This window comes from Leptopilina heterotoma, unplaced genomic scaffold (genome assembly GCF_015476425.1).
Source record: "Leptopilina heterotoma isolate Lh14 unplaced genomic scaffold, ASM1547642v1 Lhet_12, whole genome shotgun sequence".
Lineage (NCBI taxonomy): Eukaryota > Metazoa > Arthropoda > Insecta > Hymenoptera > Figitidae > Leptopilina > Leptopilina heterotoma.
Genome location: NW_025110837.1, coordinates 400089 through 419910, shown reverse-complemented (window position 1 = coordinate 419910; position 19822 = coordinate 400089). Strand labels below are relative to the sequence as shown.

The window sequence follows — 19822 nt, the reverse complement described above, 5'->3', positions numbered from 1 at the left end:
ACTAAATCTGCTTGCCATGTCTCATCAATATCACGCATTTCAACTCGCCGTCGAGGATAATTTTTTCTAGCCTGGGTATGAAGTTCATTCACTACCGTTAATTTTTTGTTGTTCATTCTCGAGAGCACTTAAGCGAGCATCCAATTCACTAATAATTTCAGCTGTTCGATAAAATAAGTCTTGATTTATATCTTTTTCAAAATGTTTTATTTTTTCTGTAATAAAGTCTTCAAGAACTTTTAGAAATAAGTTGTTATTGTCCACCTCTGATCTAAGTGAGGCACTAGCTTCATACAATAAACGCACTTCTTGTTTTATCATATATCGTACAAGTTTTAAATTGACAGCGTCGTTTTCTTCTTCAGCATTAGCAAGATTAGAGAGTTTTCTTCCTTCAACGTCAAAGTTACCTTGAGAATTAAGTTTAAAACCAACTCCAGGAGGCCCTCGTCTTGCTGTTCCTCTTTGAGTGAGAGGATGTCCGAACACGTCAATGCTCATTGTTGAAATGAATGATATTTGCTAAAACACATCTTAATATATAATTTTAGCTTCACGTAGTTCCTCAATGATAGACATGATTTCATTATTGTGACTAGGATTTCCAGCAGCTTGAGAAGCCATTAATAGTCTAAGACGGTCAACCAACTCATTTGGATCATCCCAATAGATATATTCTCGTTGAAAATTTTTGTTTGTAATCATAAATTTAGGTAATGAACTACCGCTTACAGATGACCGTTTGGTAGGTGTTCGAGGGAAGAATTGAGATATAAAATTCAAATACTTGTAACTCTTATCCGTACGTATAGATTCAGAGGAACTATACTTCTTTTTGTGTGCATTAGTAGCAATCAGAATCTCTTTATAGTTTCTTTCATCATCTTCACTTATAAGCGATGTAGTAGGTTTACTTTTAAATAAAAGTTCAAGTAATCCAAGCGTTTGAAGATATCGTTTATTACCAATTTTTACATGCTGATCTTCAAAAGTTATTGGTGAATCGCCAATCATAAGTGATCCATCACTTAGCTTACGTATGCCGTATGTTGAATCTAAACATTGCTTTCTATTATGATTTAATAAGTATAGAAATTTATTACTTATTTTATCATCATCTGGAGATTTTTCAGTTTCACTTTCATAGTATATGCTATCATCCATCTTCTTCTCTTTCTTTTCAATCTTGACATTTTCATGTTCAGTGTCTGTCAAGTTAACAATTTTTTGTAAGGGTTGAACTATCGGTTTAAAAGTTTTAATCAGCACATTTTCAACTTCTTCTTTTCCTAATTTTAACATACGATGTTTTCGCCTAATTGCCTCGCTAGCTTTAGCAATTTGATGAAGATATTCTTTTTCTTTATGAAACATGTTATTATTACAAGGTTTCATATTGAACTAACAATATTTTAGGAATGATCTTATATTTATAGAGTTACAAAGCTATCAAATCCTTTTCTATATCTTCCATCATTTAAATCAGAATCCTTATCAATTACTACAAAGCCATACTTGTCTGAATTCCAACATGTGGTACATAGTTCTCGAAATTGATTAAATGTCATGTCAGTATTAACGTGGTCATCATAAACATGCCTTAAATTTTTCTCATCTTGACGAAAAAGAACTAGTAAATTAACATTATCACGTACCAAATGTTTAGGAATGCGGGCATAGGTTTGACAAAGATAAAAAGAATCAACATCAACATGTCTACCCATGCAAAAAAATGCCCTTACATTATCTTGCTTCTCGCAAGCAATATCATCAAATATAAATATTGAATTTCGTTTTGCATCTTTAGGAGTAATGACATCTTCATGCTCACTAAATGGTAAATACTCTACTCCTTCAACATTATTAACAACTTGTTCCAAGAATTTATACTTGGGTTGATGTAAAGACTTTGAGTATAAGTAAATATTATCAAATCTAAGACCATTAGGATGTAAAATTAAAGAAATGAGTACATTTGTCTTTCCACAATTTGATGGTCCACAAAAAATAGCTCGAATACTACCGGAAAATAAACTACCATGACGCTTCACTTTCTTCTCTTGTTGTTTAACAATCGAGTCTAGATTGACGACTGGCAGCTTGTGAAGTTGTTCCTTGAACCGCATCCTGATTAAGACTGCCGCTAAAGGTATAAATACAGCGCTTATATAGCTAACAAGTCATTCTAATTTTAACTTTCACAGAGTAAGGTATGATTATACATCATCGCTCTCAAGGAAAAGGTTTAATTAATAAACTTATAAACAAGTTACCATTTGAATTACATTTGCCAGGTTATCAATATTGTGGACCTGGTACAAAGTTAGCAAAACGTCTAGACCGAGGTGATCCAGGTTTTAATCCATTAGACGCCGCTTGTAAAGAGCACGATATTGCTTACTCGAAAAATCGAGAAAACGTTGAAGAAAGAAACGCTGCTGATAGAGTACTAGCTGACAAAGCGTGGCAACGTGTATTTGCTCCAGACGCACAATATAGTGAAAGAGCTGCAGCTTACGCAATAACAAACGCTATGAAAGTAAAATCAAAATTTGGAATGGGAGTAAAGAAGAAGAAGAAGACAAAGGCAAAGAAACGAGTTAAGAAGATAAAATAAAAAAAACGAGTAAATCTTAGAAAAATTGTTGATGCTGCAAGAAAATCAATAATTCCTGGTAATGATGCTCAATCAACAATAAAGTCAGCTATTGAAACAGCTCGAAAAGCTGTAAGGAAAGCAGGTGGTAGAGAAAAGGTTTTAACACCTCGTATTCTACCTGTTCCATCAAAAGTTGGTGGTCTGTTACCATTAATTCCAATTTTTGCTGGTCTAAGTGCACTTGGAGCGCTTACTGGGGGAGCTGCTGGTGTAGCAAAAGCTGTTAATGATGCAAGTGCAGCAAAAGAGCAGTTGAAGGAAGCTCAGCGTCATAATAGAGAGTTGGAAGCAGTGGCACTTGGCAAAGGTCTACATTTAAAACCATACCAAAAAGGTTTGGGACTTCATTTGAAACCATACGTTAAAGGACAAGGTATTAAAAGACGATGTAGAAAAAAAAAGTTTAAAGCTGCCTCAACGAGCACTTACAGATCTAGATTTACTTAAATATGCTAAAGAAATGAAAATTTCCCATTTTCGAGGAGTTTTTATGCGAAATGAACTACCTATAAGAGGTCCTCGAAAAAATGAATCCGCCATTATTAATTTAGATGATAAAGATGGTTCTGGAACTCATTGGGTTGCATATAAAAAAGTTAATAATAAAGCAGTATACTTTGATAGTTTTGGTAATCTTCAACCACCCTATGAACTAGTCAATTACTTAGGTTACAATACTTTAATACAGTATAATCATCAAAATTATCAAGATTATAATAGCTTTAATTGTGGTCATTTATGTCTAAAATTCTTATGTGGACAGCTTGAAATAACTCAAAAATATATTCTATATAAGTGATTGTAAGTCATTCCAGCTAATCAGTTTATAAAAAGTCATCAACATGGAAGAATCTTTTACTCTGACTATCTCAGGCAATTCATCTGTCCTAGAGGCAGAATATTTTCCTCCGATAGAATTATTATCTAATAAAAACTATGTACTTGGCTTAGTTGAATTACTAACTTTCAATTCAATTCCTAATATCGATCAAGGTAAAAATAAATTTTATATTGGTGATAAAGTGATTACTATACCCCCTGGAAGCTATGAAATTGAAGATATTGAAAAATATATTCAAAACTCTATTGAAAATGGATCTGAAATTGTAAGAATCAAACCTAAGAATAATACTTTACGTAGTGAAATAACAAGCAGCCTTGAAGTTAGTTTTGAACAAGACGATTCAATTGGTAAATTATTAGGATTTACTCCACGAATATTGACAGCTAATAAGGCTCATACGTCAGATGTACCAGTAGCCATTCTTAAGGTAAATGCTATCAGAATTGAATGTAACATTACTACTGGTGCATACATAAATAATAAAAAGGTACACACAATTCACGAATTTTTTCCAATCGTTCCAGCTGGATATAAGATTGTGGAAGTTCCATCTCACGTCATTTATCTTCCAATCGCCGTGAAGACAATACATAATATCCAAGTAAGAATCGTTGATCAAGACGGGGATTTAATAAATTTTAGAGGTGAAACTATAACAATTCGATTACACGTTAAATCAACGTAATGGGAATTGTATTTCATAGAAAAACTTGTGGAAGCTATATAAAAGAGTTGCCATGTCAGAAGTCATTCATTCCTCAATCAGTTCGCAAGAGACTAACATCTCAGAACATACTATTTCTGAAGCAGCTCGGCCTAAGAGTTTATCAAGAAAACAAGGGAAAAAATTGATTTTTCACATACTTTTTATTTGTTGTTGTAACAAAAATGGAAGAAATTTTAAACATTCTAAGTCCAGTTAAATTTGATAACTCTGTGGCACACTATGAGATTCATGCACATTAACCATACGTGTCATCAGCATTTAATAACAGTGACGAGATTCGAATTGCAGTTCAACATCAAGACTTGTACATTCTTCCCTCTAAAAGTACTTTACACGTCACTGGCAGAATTGTTAAGCCAAACAATACGCTTGTAACTAATACAAAGTTAATTAGCAATGGTATTTCCTACCTGTTTAATGAGATTCGTCATGAATTAAATGGTGTTGAAATTGATCGCTCTAAAAATGTTGGTATTACAACCACAATGAAGAATCTAATTTCTCAAACACCTAATCAAATGATTTACTCTGAAAATGCTGGTTATCTACCTTATGATGATGATACTAGAGTAACAAATGATGCTGGATATTTTGATGTAAATATTCAACTAAGTATGATTATTGGTTTTGCTGAAGACTATCGAAAGATTGTTGTAAATGCAAAACATGAACTTATTTTAACAAGATCTCGTACTGATCTCAATGCTGTAGTAAACATAGGAGTAGCTGAGCGTGAAGAATTAAAAATTTTAATTAATAAAGTTGAATGGTTGATTCCATATTTGATGGTAAATGATCGCCAAAAAATTGAATTATTGAAATTTATTGAAAAAGACTCACTTATAACAATGAGTTTTAGATCATGGGATTTGTATAAGTATCCTATGATTCCTGCCACTCAAAAGCACGTGTGGACTGTAAAAACTTCAACACAAGTTGAAAAACCTCGATATGTTATTCTTGGTTTTCAAACAAATCGAAAAGAAGATCAAGGAAGGTATGCAAATTTATTTGATACCTGTAATCTTCTCAATGTTAAACTTTTTTTAAACTCACAGTACTATCCTTATGGGTATTTAAATTTAAATTTTACTCAAAACAAATTTTCCATACTATATGAAATGTATTGTAATTTTCAACCATCCTACTATGGAAAAGAATCTGAACCTTTATTAACTAGAAATAACTTTAAAGATTATTCACCATTGGCTGTTATTGATTGCTCAAAACAAAACGAATTTCTAAAACAAGCATCTGTAGATGTACGATTGGAATTTGAAACAAATGAAAATTTTCCAGCCAATACAGCTGCATATTGCCTTATAATTCACGACCGCATTATACAGTATACACCAATCAGCGGCGTTGTTAAAAAAGTAACGTGATTGGTAGAAATAATGACCAATCATAGACGACATCTGTAGTGGGGGTATTTGGAGTAGTGGGGGAAAGGCTATAAAGAGAGCATCTCTCTAAAGCTTGAGCCATTATTCTATTTCAGATACCATGGCGTACGTCGTAGATATTCAGTGCTTCAAGAGACCATACAACGAGTTTGTCATCAAAGAGTTGGCGATTCTACCACTTCAACAAGATGCTCATCCATTGGTCTACCTCTTCGAGCCGCCATATGCCTGGAGTCGATTGCCTGCAAGATACAAATGTGAGAATCGATGGCTTACAAATAATTATCATGGTATCGATTGGGCTGCTGGTGACGTATCTTATGAAGAATTACAACCTATAATAAAGGAAGTGCTAATAGGTACACCTACCGTTTATGTAAAAGGTTTAGAAAAACAAAAATGGTTAGAAAAATATACATTAAATGTGTTTAATTTAGATGATTTTAAATGTCCGTCGCTAAAAAGTTTAAGTGTAGATAGTTCATCTACATGTACAAATCACACACGTAGCTTCAGCAACTGTGCTGTGAAAAATGTATGTCATCTACGAAATTGGTTGATACAACCATTAAATGTACTACGAAATATTATAGAAAATAATGATGAAGTTGACAATGATTGTACATTGAAAGATTTTTATAATGATTGTGAAAATTTCCTATATAATGAATAAATGTATTAAATGTCTATTAATGTTTACATTAATTAACCCTTCCCCATCCTTTTATCTTTATTACACATGTGTAAAACTATTAAACATGTTAAAACTAGTCTAGACTTGTCTTATGACGTCACAAAGTGGGTGTGGCTCAATAATAAGAGTAGAGGATAATGCGCATGTGCGGATATAATGGTGGGGATAATGCGCATGCGTAGAAGTAATGGTGGGGATAATGCGTGATATTTGGGTATAAATAGAGGCATTTGAGCCGATTTAGTCATTCTGTTTTATGACTTCACAAAGTATTATCTCTAAGAAAAGATGGATCTAACCAAAATCAACGCCATTGGTCGCATGGATGCTTTCCTACCTACGAAGCCGCTATCCGAGCTGACTCCTGGACATAAGTATCCTATAACGAAGATCCAGATTGTCAACACCAGGTATGGAGTCAAGGTCGTCGCTGAGGTGGATAAGAAGTTCAATACATTCCTACCTTCAAGATTTGTACCAATGTTCACTGATGACTCTATATGCTTGGATCAGATGCAAGAAGCTATTAGTTCTGGACAATTACGGCTGAAGTATATTGGTGGTCCATACAACCATATTGAATTTAAAATTAAACAAGTGTAAATATTGTATATTGAATATAATAAATGTATGAACTGTTATTAATACTGTATTTAATTAAATACCTTCATTAGTATTACGTTAGATAATAAGGTATACATTTTAAGGTTATGGTTAATGAAATAGATTTTAAGGTTATGTTTAATACAATATATTTTAAGGTTATGTTTAATATAATATATTTTAAGGTTATGTTTAATATAATAGATTTCAACAACTTTTACAAGCGCCATCTATTAAAATTTTAATAATCTTATAAGTGTAAACAATATGGCGCCATCTTTGCCCGCGAAATACAAAAATTCAAACGACTAAGTTGTGGCGCCATCTCTCGGAACAACACTCAAACCGCACTCGGTCGGTAAAATAAAATGGCGGCTCTCTGTTCAAGCGGTTTGAATTTATCAAATAAATTTTTAAATTTCCCGCCAAGCAAGTTTGAATTCGCTAGTGGCGCCATCCATCGGCGGCAGCCGGCACTAAAAAAATCGGTCGGTAAAACAGAGAACCCCTTCTAAGCCACTCGAAAGTTTGAAATTAAATTTTTAAATTTCCCGCCAAGGGGTTTGGAATTTGCAAGTGGCGCCATCTAGCGGTGACAGCCGGATGAAGGAAACATTTTAAACAACTCCAATTCTCCACTACAGCGGCAGGTAAAAAAATAAATATAAATAATAATAACTAGTAAAATAAATAATATAAAGTAAATTGAAAAATAAGTAAAACAAACATAAAAATTTAGTAATAAAGAATACAATTAAAAATGAAAGAAATAAAAAATAAAACAATAAATAAAAAATAAAAAATTACAAAGCAAATAAATAATATAAAGTAAATAATAAATAAATAAGTCAATAAATAGTAATGAATAAAAGAAGCAATAAAAACTAAAAAATAATTAAAAAACAGTAAAAAATTAATAAAAATGAAAAATAAAACAAAAAGTAAATTATATATAACAATAACAAATAAAACAATAAACTAATGAATCAATAAAGCAATAAAAACTAAAATAAATAAAAATAAAACGTAAAAAGTAAATTATAAATAACAATAATATATAAAATAATAAATAGTAATAAATAAATAAATAAAGCAATAAAAACTAAAATAAATAAAAAAACAGTAAAAAAATAAATAAAAATGAATAATAAAACAAAAAGTAAATCATAAAAAAACAATAATAAATAAAACAATAATAAATAAAAACAGTAAAGTAAACAATAAGAAATTAAAATATCATTTTCCATTTTAGAGTTCAGATGCATCATCGGTCGAGGAATGCGAAGATATTCTCGAAATTGAAAGAAAAAGATTGGATGCAGAGAATAGATAAATGTTTACAGAAGAATCTGGTATCGATAATGGACGAATTTGAAAAAATTCCGAGCATCCCAGTGACTGAAGATGTGTTGCTCTACTGGGAGCAACGCAAACACAGTTGGCCAGAATTGTATAGACTGGCAAAAATTGTCAACGCTGTACCAATGACTCAGGTTAGCGTTGAAAGATTATTTTCTGCAATGAGATTCATTTTCTCAACTTTGCGCGTTAACCTGAGTCATGGTATTTTAGACGACATTCTAGTTTTGCGAAGCAATGAGCACCAAATGAGAAAGGAGGAAAAAAATATAATCGCGAACAAAAAGCAAAAAATATTAGAAATCCCTGATGACACTGCATCGTTAGGCAGTGCAACAGAATTAACCTCGAGAGGGCCGGGGTGGCCACTATAGTGGCCACCATTAATTTTCACTACTATTTTCATCGAATTGACTTTTTATTTAATTTTACTTAATAAAAAACTAGTAAAATTTTTAAAAAATTTTCGGCCCTCTAAAGGTTAATGTCTGTTTCATCAAACAATTCATGAATAAATTTTCACTGATCTCTAAATTCAATTTTTCAAAACTTGAATAATTTTGTTAAAAAAATAATTAAATAATTATTATTCCTATTTTTATGGTAAATAAAATTTGATAAATTTCAAATTAAAACCTGAAATTGAATAATTTCTTAAATGTACAATTATAACCCTTCCAGGCTTCACAGTCTGTCCCCTATTTCCTTAAAAGTCCCCTTTTTCAATTTTGGCCCCTAAACGTACCCTATTTTGAAAATTTTCCCTAAATTCCCCCTATTTTTTTCGTCGCAGGAAATCAATTATTTTCAATAATTTTTAAGTAATTCTGAAAAATAATTCAATTATCTTGATAACCAACAAAATTCTTCCCAAAAATCAATTATTTTAAGGATTTTTAATCAAATTCTTTTCTAAAATTCAATTATTTTCATAAATAATAAAATTTCATTTACGAATTCAATTATTTTCATCGCAGAATTTTAAATACTTTTAATACAATTTAAAATAAATTCCTTGAAAAATGCAATAATTATTAAAATTTTAATTAAATTCCTTAAAAGAAATTAAATATTTTCAAAAGTTGTTAATACAATTCATCGTAAAAATTAGATTTTAAGAAACATTCGATTATTTTATTTCTATTTCCTTTTCTTTTACTTTTTTCACTTTTAACGTTTTTAACTCTTAATAAATAAATATATTTTTTAATTGACATTCCTAAAAAATTCCTTTACTTTTAACTAAATTAATAAAATATTAAATAATAATATTTAATATTTCTTTAATTTTTAAGCCTTACTAAATTTTTGTTTTATTTTCTTTATCTTATAATTCTTACTAATTATTTAGGAGAATTAATTTTTTGGTATCTAATTTTTTTATTCTTTCTTTATTTATTTGTAATCACCTTTTTTTGTATTTTGAATTCTTACTATAATTATTTTTAAAAAAATTTTTTATTTTAAATTGTATTTTAAATTAAAATTAAAATTCTTCGTTTTCTAATTTATTAAATTCTTACTCACGTTTGTTAATTTTGAATTATTCCAATTTCTTGATAAAAAATTCTTTTACTAAACTTTTATGGAAAAATGACTAAAAATAAGTAAAGAATATTAAAAAAAGAGTAAAAATACTGAAAATGCCTACAATTTTCTTTTACTTTTAACTAAAATTAATAATATTATTTTCTGTAATTTTTAAGTCTTACTAGATTTTTGTTTTATTTTCTTTATCTTATAATTCCTACTATTTTTATATTTTATAATTCTTATTAATTATTTAGGAGAATTAATTTTTTATGTTTTTAATTTTTTTATTCTTACTTTTATTTATTTTTACCCACGTTTGTTTATTTTGAATTCTTAATAATTTTTTCATTTTCAAATCTTACTAATTATTAAACAAATTTTTATTTTATTTTAATTTTATTTTAAATTAAAATTTTTCGTTTTCTAATTTATTATTCGTACTTAAATTTGTTAATTTTGAATTATTCTAACTTTTTAATAAAAAATTCTTTTACTCAACTTTTATGGAAAAATTACTAAAAATAAGTAAAGAATATTAAAAAAAGAGTTAAAATACCAAAAATTAGTAAAAAATACTAAAAATTAGTAAAAATACTGAAAATGCCTACAATTTTCTTTTACTTTTAACTATTAATAATATTATTTTCTTTAATTTTTAAGTCTTACTCGATTTCTGTTTTATTTTCTTTATATTATAATTCTTACTAATAATTTAGCAGAATTAATTTTTTATAATTTTAATTTTTTTATTTTTACTTCATTTATTTTAAACACCTTTTTTTGTATTTTGAATTCTTAATAATTTTTTCATTTTCAAATCTTACTATAATTATTTTAAAAAATTTTAATTTTTTTTCTATTTTAAATTTCATTTTAAATTAAAACAAAAATTTATCGTTTTCCAATTTATTATTCTTACCTAAGTTTGTTACTTTTGAATTATTCGAATTTCTTAATAAAAAATTCCTTTACTAAAATTTTATGGAAAAATTACTAAAAATTAGTAAAGAATTTTAAAAAAGAGTAAAAATACCAAAAACTAGTAGAAAATACTGAAAATTAGTAAAAATATCAAAAATTAGTAGAAAATACTAAAAATTAGTAAAAATACCAAAAATTAGTATCTTTATCTTTATACTGCGCATTGCCAAGTGTAATTGTAGACTACTGCGCAGCAATAACTACTAAATTGCACTACTGCGCATTGCCAAGTGTAATGGTAGACTACTGCGCAGCAATAACTACTAAATTGCACTACTGCGCATTGCCAAGTGTAATGGTAGACTACTGCGCAGCAATAACTACTAAATTGCACTACTGCGCATTGCCAAGTGTAATGGTAGACTATTGAGCAGCAATAACTACTAAATTGCACTACTGCGCATTGCCAAGTGTAATGGTAGACTACTGCGCAGCAATAACTACTAAATTGCACTACTGCGCATGTCCCTGACAAACCATTTTTTTCCTAACATTTCCCTGACATGTGGCCACCCTGATTATATATCATCTTTTTTATAACTTTTTTTTTAATTTTATAATTTAATATTTTGTGATTATATGTTAATTAAATTTTCTTCTAGACACGAAACTAAATTGATTTTTCTATTTTGTTTAGTTTCGAATCTGGCACCAAAACTAAATACACCGACCTTTAAGTTTCGAATTTGACACCAAAACTAAATACACGGACCTTTTAGTTTTGTATCCAGAATCAAAACTAAATATACCGACCTTTTAGTTTTGTATCCAGAATCAAAACTAAATATACCGTCCTTTTAGTTTCGAATCTGGCAACAAAACTAAATTCACCGACCTTTTAGTTTTGTATCCAGAATCAAAACTAAATATACCGACCATTTAGTTTCGAATCTGGCACCAAAACTAAATACACCGACCATTTAGTTTTGATTCCTTCCACCAAAACTAAATTGTTTTTTCGTTTTTATTTAGTTTCGAATCCATCCCTGGAAAATACTCATTTTTTAAATTTTTTTCGAAAAAATTTAATTTCTTTTCTTTCTATTTCGTAAATATGATCTGCAATAAGGTTCCCTAAATTTTTGCCAAAATCTACAATTGAGAATTAAAATGTTTATGGAATGTAATCCCAATAGGTGACGATATGTAGAAGTTCAGTATGGAGACATGGTCACTTTTTGACATTTTTTCGAAAAAATTAAATTTCTGTCCTACCTGCACGAAAAGTATGTCATTTCGGGCACTTAAAGTGGGCGCAAAGTAACTGATTCTCGCCCGGGGTCGGGGAAGCGGGCGCAGACGTTCTTTTACGCCGGCTGACGTCAGACAAGCGGACGCAAAAGTACTTTTGCGCCCTTGATACGATAATAACTATTCTTTCTCTCCTAGTTCGCAAATATGATCTCCAATCAGGTTCGCTAAAATTTTCCCCAAATCTACAATTGAAAATGAAAATGTGTATAGAATTTTAGCCCAATAGGTGACGATATGTAGAAGTTCAGTATGGGAACAGGGTCATTTTTTGACATTTTTTCGGAAAAATCAAATTTTTATCTCTCATAGTTCGCAAATATGATCTCCAATCAAGTTTGTTAACACCGGTTTCTTTACGAAAATTGTATCAAGTAAGATCGAAAATAATGTTTTCAAACATTTCCAAATAGCTATATTATTATAAAATAGTAAATAATTGTATTTTTCAAAAAGTCTTCGTAATTGATGCAGTTTATTGGGGGTCATACGCCCTACTTTTTATAAAATAACAATTTTTAAATATTCATTAAAGCATTACTTTAGCTAATTTTACGAAATTATATCATTATAAATTATTTCGCAAATAAGTAATATTTTTGTAGGGTGATGTGGGGTGATGTGAAACATGGGGGGATGTGCAACACCGCTAATTTCTGATCTATAGTTTGATATTGAACAGAGACAAGTAATGCCATTTGTTTGTGTAGCTAGGTAGCTCGTAGCTAGGTTTGCTGTACGTAAGTTGACTTAAGGGGTAACACTACCCTAGAGTCAGAAAAAGAGACCTATATTTTTGATGATTTGTTTTGAGAAAATGGAAACTAGAATAGGATTTCTTTTTGGAGGGTCTATTAAATACATATTGAAGAGTAGAAAAAAAATTTTTATTAAAAATTTTATAACAAAATAACGGCGGTAAATTTCATAGTAAAAATCGACTATTTTTTTACGGCCGGAAAGGTTTCTTGAACAGTTTAAGTCCTGAAACACAAAACAAAGAAATTTTATAATCTGTATAATATAAACTTGAAAAGTACATAGGATTTTTTTAATTGGATGTAAACTTTAATTTTTATAAACAATTTACTTTTTATTTTTTGTCGAAAAATTGATTATTTTACTAAAAAGAGCACTATTTTTACAAAAATTGATATAAAAAAAACTCCTTTGTACTTTTCAAGTTTATATTATATAGATTATAAAATTTCTTTGTTTTCTGTTCCAGGACTTAAACTTTTCGAAAAACCTTTTTGGCCGTTTTGGTAAAGAAAAAAATAGTCGATTTTTCCTATGCAATTTACCGCCGCCATTTTGTTATAAAATTTTTAATAAAAATTTTTTTTCTACTCTTCAATATGTATTTAATAAACCTTCCAAAAAGAAATCCTATTCTAGTTTCCATTTTCTCAAAACAAATCATCAAAGATATAGGTCTCTTTTTCTGACTCTAGGGTAGTGTTTCGAGAAGGAAATATTTCTCGCGCTTAACATTTCTAGTCGTTTCGTGAAGGGTTTTAATTTATTTTATAGACAAGAATGTGTTTATTGTTGGTTTTTTAAGTGTTTTTAAATATCTGTTTATATTTTGTGTTTCCATTGCATTGTATTGCCTACAAATCATTTTCGCAAAATATCATATTTGGGGTGATAAGCAACACTTTTTTTTGGGGTGGACGTAACTACTTTTTACGTGCTATAACTGCGATTCACATAATCAATAAAAAATTCTTAGTTATTTTCCTTTAATTATATTCCTTATTCAGTTACGAATAAATAAAAAATTAAACAAAAAAATTTTTTTTTCTTTGGTGAAATCTCTACTTTTTAGAGGTCAACTATACCTTAGTAATTTTTTTTTTTGGCAGATTTCGATTAGTTTGCACTGAAAAAACCTAAAATTAATAATTAAAGAGATTTTCATTGATATTTATGCATTACATACCTGAATTTTACTGGTGTTGCACATCACCCCAACTTTTTTGAAAAATGCAAAAACAGACGTTTTTGAAAAAGCGAAAAATTTGTAGAAAAAATTTTAAATTCTGAAAATCTAATAATGCAGGAATATTCTATTATAATGCCTCTAAGTCATTCAATTTTGAAATATTTATAAATATAATTGTTTTACATGTTTTTCGTCCAACGAAAAAAAACGTTGCACATCACCCCACAACACCCTACTTTTTTGGATTTTTTATTCTTTATAATGAATTATCGAAACCTTGTCAAAATGTTACTATTATCAGTAGAAGTGTATATAAATTATTATTGAATTTGATAAAATATTTTTGGAGTTACGGAGTTTAAAAATTTTGCCTTTCATGAAAATACTTTTTTTTGATTGAATATATTGATAAGTAAAAGTAATCAAATTAAAAATGTCAATTGTGATTTTCAAAGCGTTTTTTACTAGCTACAAGCTGGTAATGAAAAAAATTGTTTTCTTTCAATTTGATCTTGATATTCAAGGTCAAATTCTTAATTTCAATACATCTCAAAATTGGTTTTTTTCTAACCCATCCCAATGGAAAGCTTACCTTTTTTCCTATGAGCTATGATTAATTTTACTTATCAATATATTAAATAGAAAATAGTATATTAATCAACAAGAGGATAAAGGCAGCCATTTCTTTACGGTGATTTTTGTGACACGAGTGGAGGTCGAGGGCGCCCTGAGACCGAAACAAGTGTCACAAAAATCATCGTAAAGAAATTGGCTGCCTTTATTCTCGTGTTACTTACGATATTTTTTATTCCTAATGCACAAAAGCGGTGATTTCAGATAGCAGACGACAGGGAGTAAAAGTCATTGACTTGTTCGATTTGTATGAAAATGGCGGCCGTTTTCTCCCTTAGGCAAGAAAAATGCATGTGAACAGCTAATTTTCTTGCCCTTGGGAGAACACGGCCGCCATTTTCATACGGTCGAAGAAATGAATGACTTTCCTCCCTGTCGTCTGCTATCAGAAAGCGCCGTTTTTGTGCATGTGGGATAAAAAAGATGTTTTCAAAAAAGTCAAAATTTTGAAACTCCGTAACTCCATAAATATTTTATCAAAAGCAATAATAATTCATATTTACACTTCTACTAATAATAGAAACATTTTGATAAAGTTTCGAGAAAATCCATTTTTTAACTTTGACAGTTGAGGAATTTTGCCCCATATTGGGAAAAATTCCAACATTGGGAAATTTAGGTATTGGAAAAATCTTTCTTTGGGAATTATTGGTTGCGGGAAATATGTCCGTCGGGAAGGTTGGAGTGGAAATAATGGATTGGGAAATGTGTCCTAAAATCCGCAAAGGGTTAAACAAATTAATACAATTTTTAAAAAAGGACGTTTATTTTCTTATTCCGTTATTGCACATGATTTAAACCAGTTCAAATTAATCTAATATGACCACCAGATGATTAATAAAACATAACATAATTTATTTAAATTGTTATAAACAATATTAATTAACAACAAAACAATTTTTTAATCGCGTGTAGAAATCACTTAAAACTGCATTTGTTTATAAAAAAATTATTTTAAAATATAAAAAAAAAATTTCAAATTTTTATTTTATTATTCGAAAGTACATTTTCTCACTGATATAACCTTAAATTTTTAATTAATTTATGCAAAAACTCAATTAGTTAAAATTTTTATTAAAAGGGTTCAAAAATCTTTAATTAACAATAAAAAATATAAATAATTTAAATATTTTTAAAATACTCCGTAAAAATATTACTAGATACTATTAATTTTAAATACAAATACTAATTTTAAATTTTGCAACTTTTCGAAAATAGGGGGGGCCATTTCAGGAATTTTTACTCAGTTACTAAAAGTTTCAATTATTTTGATTTAACCTTCACCCAGAAAAAAGATATATTTGACTCAAAGACAACAAGACTTTTTATTTGTTACAAATAAATTTTATTTTATTTAAATAAAAATTTATTTGATTTAAATAAAATTTTATTTGGTTCAAATAAAATTTTTATTAAAAAAGAAGTGTTTACAAATGATGTCACGCAATTTTTCGGGAGTTAAGACCCCCTTTCCCCCTATCATGCAATTTCACATGTAAAAATACATTGTCTCACGTTTAGTAGAGACCCCCCTCCCCCAAAAACGTGACACCATTTAAGAACGCTCCCTAACAAATAAATAACCTAGTTGGCTCTGAGATGTTTATTTAAGGGGACTTTCTGGCTTAGAATTTCAAAAAAATCGATTTTTTTTGCTTAAAAATGTTCCTTAGTATCATAGAATTACTGTCCCAAAACGATTTTTAAAAAATATGTACAAAAACAAAAGTTATAACAATATTTATGACGGTATGTATTTCAACAACAATCTACAGTTATCTTATTTACATATTTGGTGTTCCTCTTTTATTGATATTAGCTTGAAACATGTTACTCGAGGGTTTTTGGGGTCGCTGATTACGAATTTGATGTCAGTTTTTGAAAATACAAAATGGCGGATCCAATATGGCGGACGAAAAAATAAAAATTCAACCGGATTTGCTTAAAACTTGTTACTCGGGGGTTTTTGGGGTCGCTGATTACGAATTTGATGTCTGTTTTTGAAAATACAAAATGGCGGATCTAATATGGCGGACAAAGATTAAGAAATTAATTAAATTTAGTTGAAAATGGTTACTTGTGGCCTTTTGAGATTGCTAGTTATGAATATAGGCACAAAACATTAACGTTCTAGTTTTAAGCAAATCCGGTTGAATTTTTATTTTTTCGTCCGCCATATTAGATCCGCTATTTTGTATTTTCAAAAACTGACATCAAATTCGTAATCAGCGATCCCAAAAACCCCCGAATAACAAGTTTTAAGCAAATCCGGTTGAATTTTTATTTTTTCGTCCGCCATATTGGATCCGCCATTTTGTACTTTCAAAAACTAACATCAAATTCGTAATCAGCGACCCCAAAAACCCCCGAGTAGCAAGTTTTAAGCAAATCCGGTTGAATTTTTATTTTTTCGTCCGCCATATTGGATCCGCCATTTTGGATTTTCCAAAACGGACATCAAATTCGTAATCAGCGACCCCAAAAACAGCGGGATACGAAGTTCTGTTGTAATAAAAAGTTGTTTGATATTCATGACTCAATGAATTATGTTATGAAAACTTTAAACGCGTTTTTCTCGAAAACTCATTTTTCAAACTGGTACAGAGCTTTTCTCGAAATCTACCGAACCGATTTTGAAATCCCAAAAATTTTTCGATTCTTTATTTAAAAAACTGGTGCCTAAACCTCTAAAAACTCATATTTCTACCGCCTGTGTTTTTATATGGAGGTAAATTGACCCAAAAACACGGCGTTTTTGCGAGTTTTTGAGAAAAATGTACATATAAAAAAAAAAACCTTAAAAAAATCGTTTTTGAGGTTTAGGCACAAGAATAAATCCTTATGAAGAGATTCCCGTTTGGAACTTGAATTTATGTATTACAGGTTGCCCGGAATCTAACGTACCAAAAAAAGGTATCTTTTAGAAGACGCCACCTACAGCTGTGAAATTGAACTAAATACACTCAAACATATTTTTTAAATTTTCTCTACGCAATGTGCTACAATGTCCAAAAATAGTTTTTACAATTTCTTTAATACTGTTCTTACAATAAAAGTTTTAAAACCTTCCTTTTTTGTCAATTCTAAACCAGAAAGTCCCCTTAAGGTAGTACGCTCGCGACAGTCACTCTCAAAAATATATTTTACTAGCATGCTATAGTATGGTGTAGTTACTGTAGCACCTGCTTCAATATTCTTTTGCCTGACTGTACTGAATACATAGCCAGCCCCATGTACAGACACGCTCACACACAAGTATATTAGTCAGGTTAGAAAGTGCGGCAACGTCGCAATTTTGTAGTGCTGCGTAATGTAGGTATACGAAATATATACAGTGAATGAACTCTAATAAGTTGTCAGATGGAGATGCATTTTTCGAATAAACAATTTCGGGAAAAAGGGAAATTTGCAAAAGCAAATGTTTCCAAACACCGAAAAAATGTGTGGATGCAATGAATCTCTCTAAAAAAAATCATGAATTCGACGTAAAGCAAGTGTGCATAGGTCGTCGTGTAGTCGAATTGCAAGAAATTGCTAAAAATTTGAAGTGTTCCAAATGTAAGAAAGTGTTATCTTTGGACAATATAACCCATGAAAAACGTTTAGGTTTAAATTCAATTTTACAAGTTTCTTGTAATTCATGTTTCGTAATTACAAGTGTGCCTACAGGCAAATTTCATTCAACCGTTAAAAATGAACAACATTCTGATGTCAACACAAAAGCTGTCCTAGGTAAATTTATTATTACTTTTATTTATTTTTTTATACTATTATCAATAAGTTTTCATTATTATTTTACGCACGCATGTATTTTAACAGTTAATATTAATTATTTTGTTCTAATAAAGTATCCTCAATTTTTTTATAAAGTGATAATATATACAAATTCCGGTTATTCATTGTAAATAAGAATAGTAAATAAACGTTTGAATTTTATTACTCATACAATTTGTATTTTTGATATAAACTTGATTAAAATATAAATATTTCTAAATATTATATCTACAATTTTATTTAAAGTGATTACATATATGAGTATTAATAATACTTTATTATTTATATTTAATAAAAATTATGATTAATAAAAAAAAATTAATTTTCATAAAATTGTAAATAATAAAACATTCAATAATTTTGAATTTTTATTAATTAGCAATTCAATTCATTTCAAATTTTAATTAATAAAAAAAATTAATCTTAAATAAATATAAAATTCACATGAATTTAATTTTGTAATGTTATGTATAATTATTATAATTTTGTACTGTTATTAAATAAGTTTATTAATTTTAGGTGCAGTTCATTCAGGAATCGGTTGCACGGTGCTAAATAAATTACTAACTACACTGAACATTCCTGCAGTATCCAATAATCTTTTTAAAAGATATGAACGTGAAATTGGTCCTAAAATTGAGGAAACGGCTAAAGACAGTTGTAGATCTAGTGCCAAAGAGGAAAAAAGATTGGTTATAGAAAAAATTGAAGAACTACGGGAGAGAATGTAATCATTTTTTTTTGACACACACAATTAAATTATGCAAAATAAATTTTAAAAGTTAATGATCTCTTTTACTTAACCCTGCAAATAAAAAGTTGTATTTAAAAAAATTTTTTATAATTTTTTTTGTAGGCCGAAAGAAATTTTTGATGAAATTTATCCTCAGTACAGTATTGTTCAACAGTCTATCGCTGTCTCTGATTCTGAAAATCCTGAAAACAACGACGAACAATTTAATAGAGCCATAGAAGAAATTTGTAACATTATAGTCTCTTACGATATGGGCTGGAGTAAAAGAGGGAATGGCCGGAGTTACAACAGCCTAAATGGTTATGGCTCTATTATAGGCTTTCTTAGCGGAAAAATTTTGGATTACGGAGTTCGGAATCGGAAATGCACACTTTGCAACAAGGGTCACGCAAAGAGTGATCATGATTGTCGGAAAAACCACGAAGGAAGTGCTAAAGCTATGGAGGCGAGTGTTGGAGTTCAACTCGTAAATTGGAAGCAAAATTTTAGATGAAGAGGGATTAAAAGTACGAGTTCTGATAGGTGATGAGGATAGTTCGACAATAGCTGGAATTCGTCGAGGAAATTCAGATCACATTTTTAAACTTGCCGATACAAACTACATAAATAAACATTTTAATGGCGATATTATGGAATTAAAAAGTAAATTTAAAGAA

General features: G+C 29.4%; 1 protein-coding gene across 1 annotated transcript; it reads right to left on the bottom strand.

Moving 5' to 3' along the window:
- Positions 1–534: 534 nt before the first annotated feature.
- LOC122509820 lies at positions 535–1395 on the bottom strand. Its single transcript, XM_043624079.1, has one exon. The coding sequence runs from the start codon at positions 1393–1395 to the stop codon at positions 535–537; it is 861 nt and encodes a 286-aa protein (XP_043480014.1).
- Positions 1396–19822: the final 18427 nt, after the last annotated feature.

Excerpts from the sequence above, each read along its gene's own strand:
- LOC122509820 (XM_043624079.1), bottom strand. The coding sequence starts at position 1,395 with ATGAAACCTTGTAATAATAACATGTTTCATAAAGAAAAAGAATATCTT.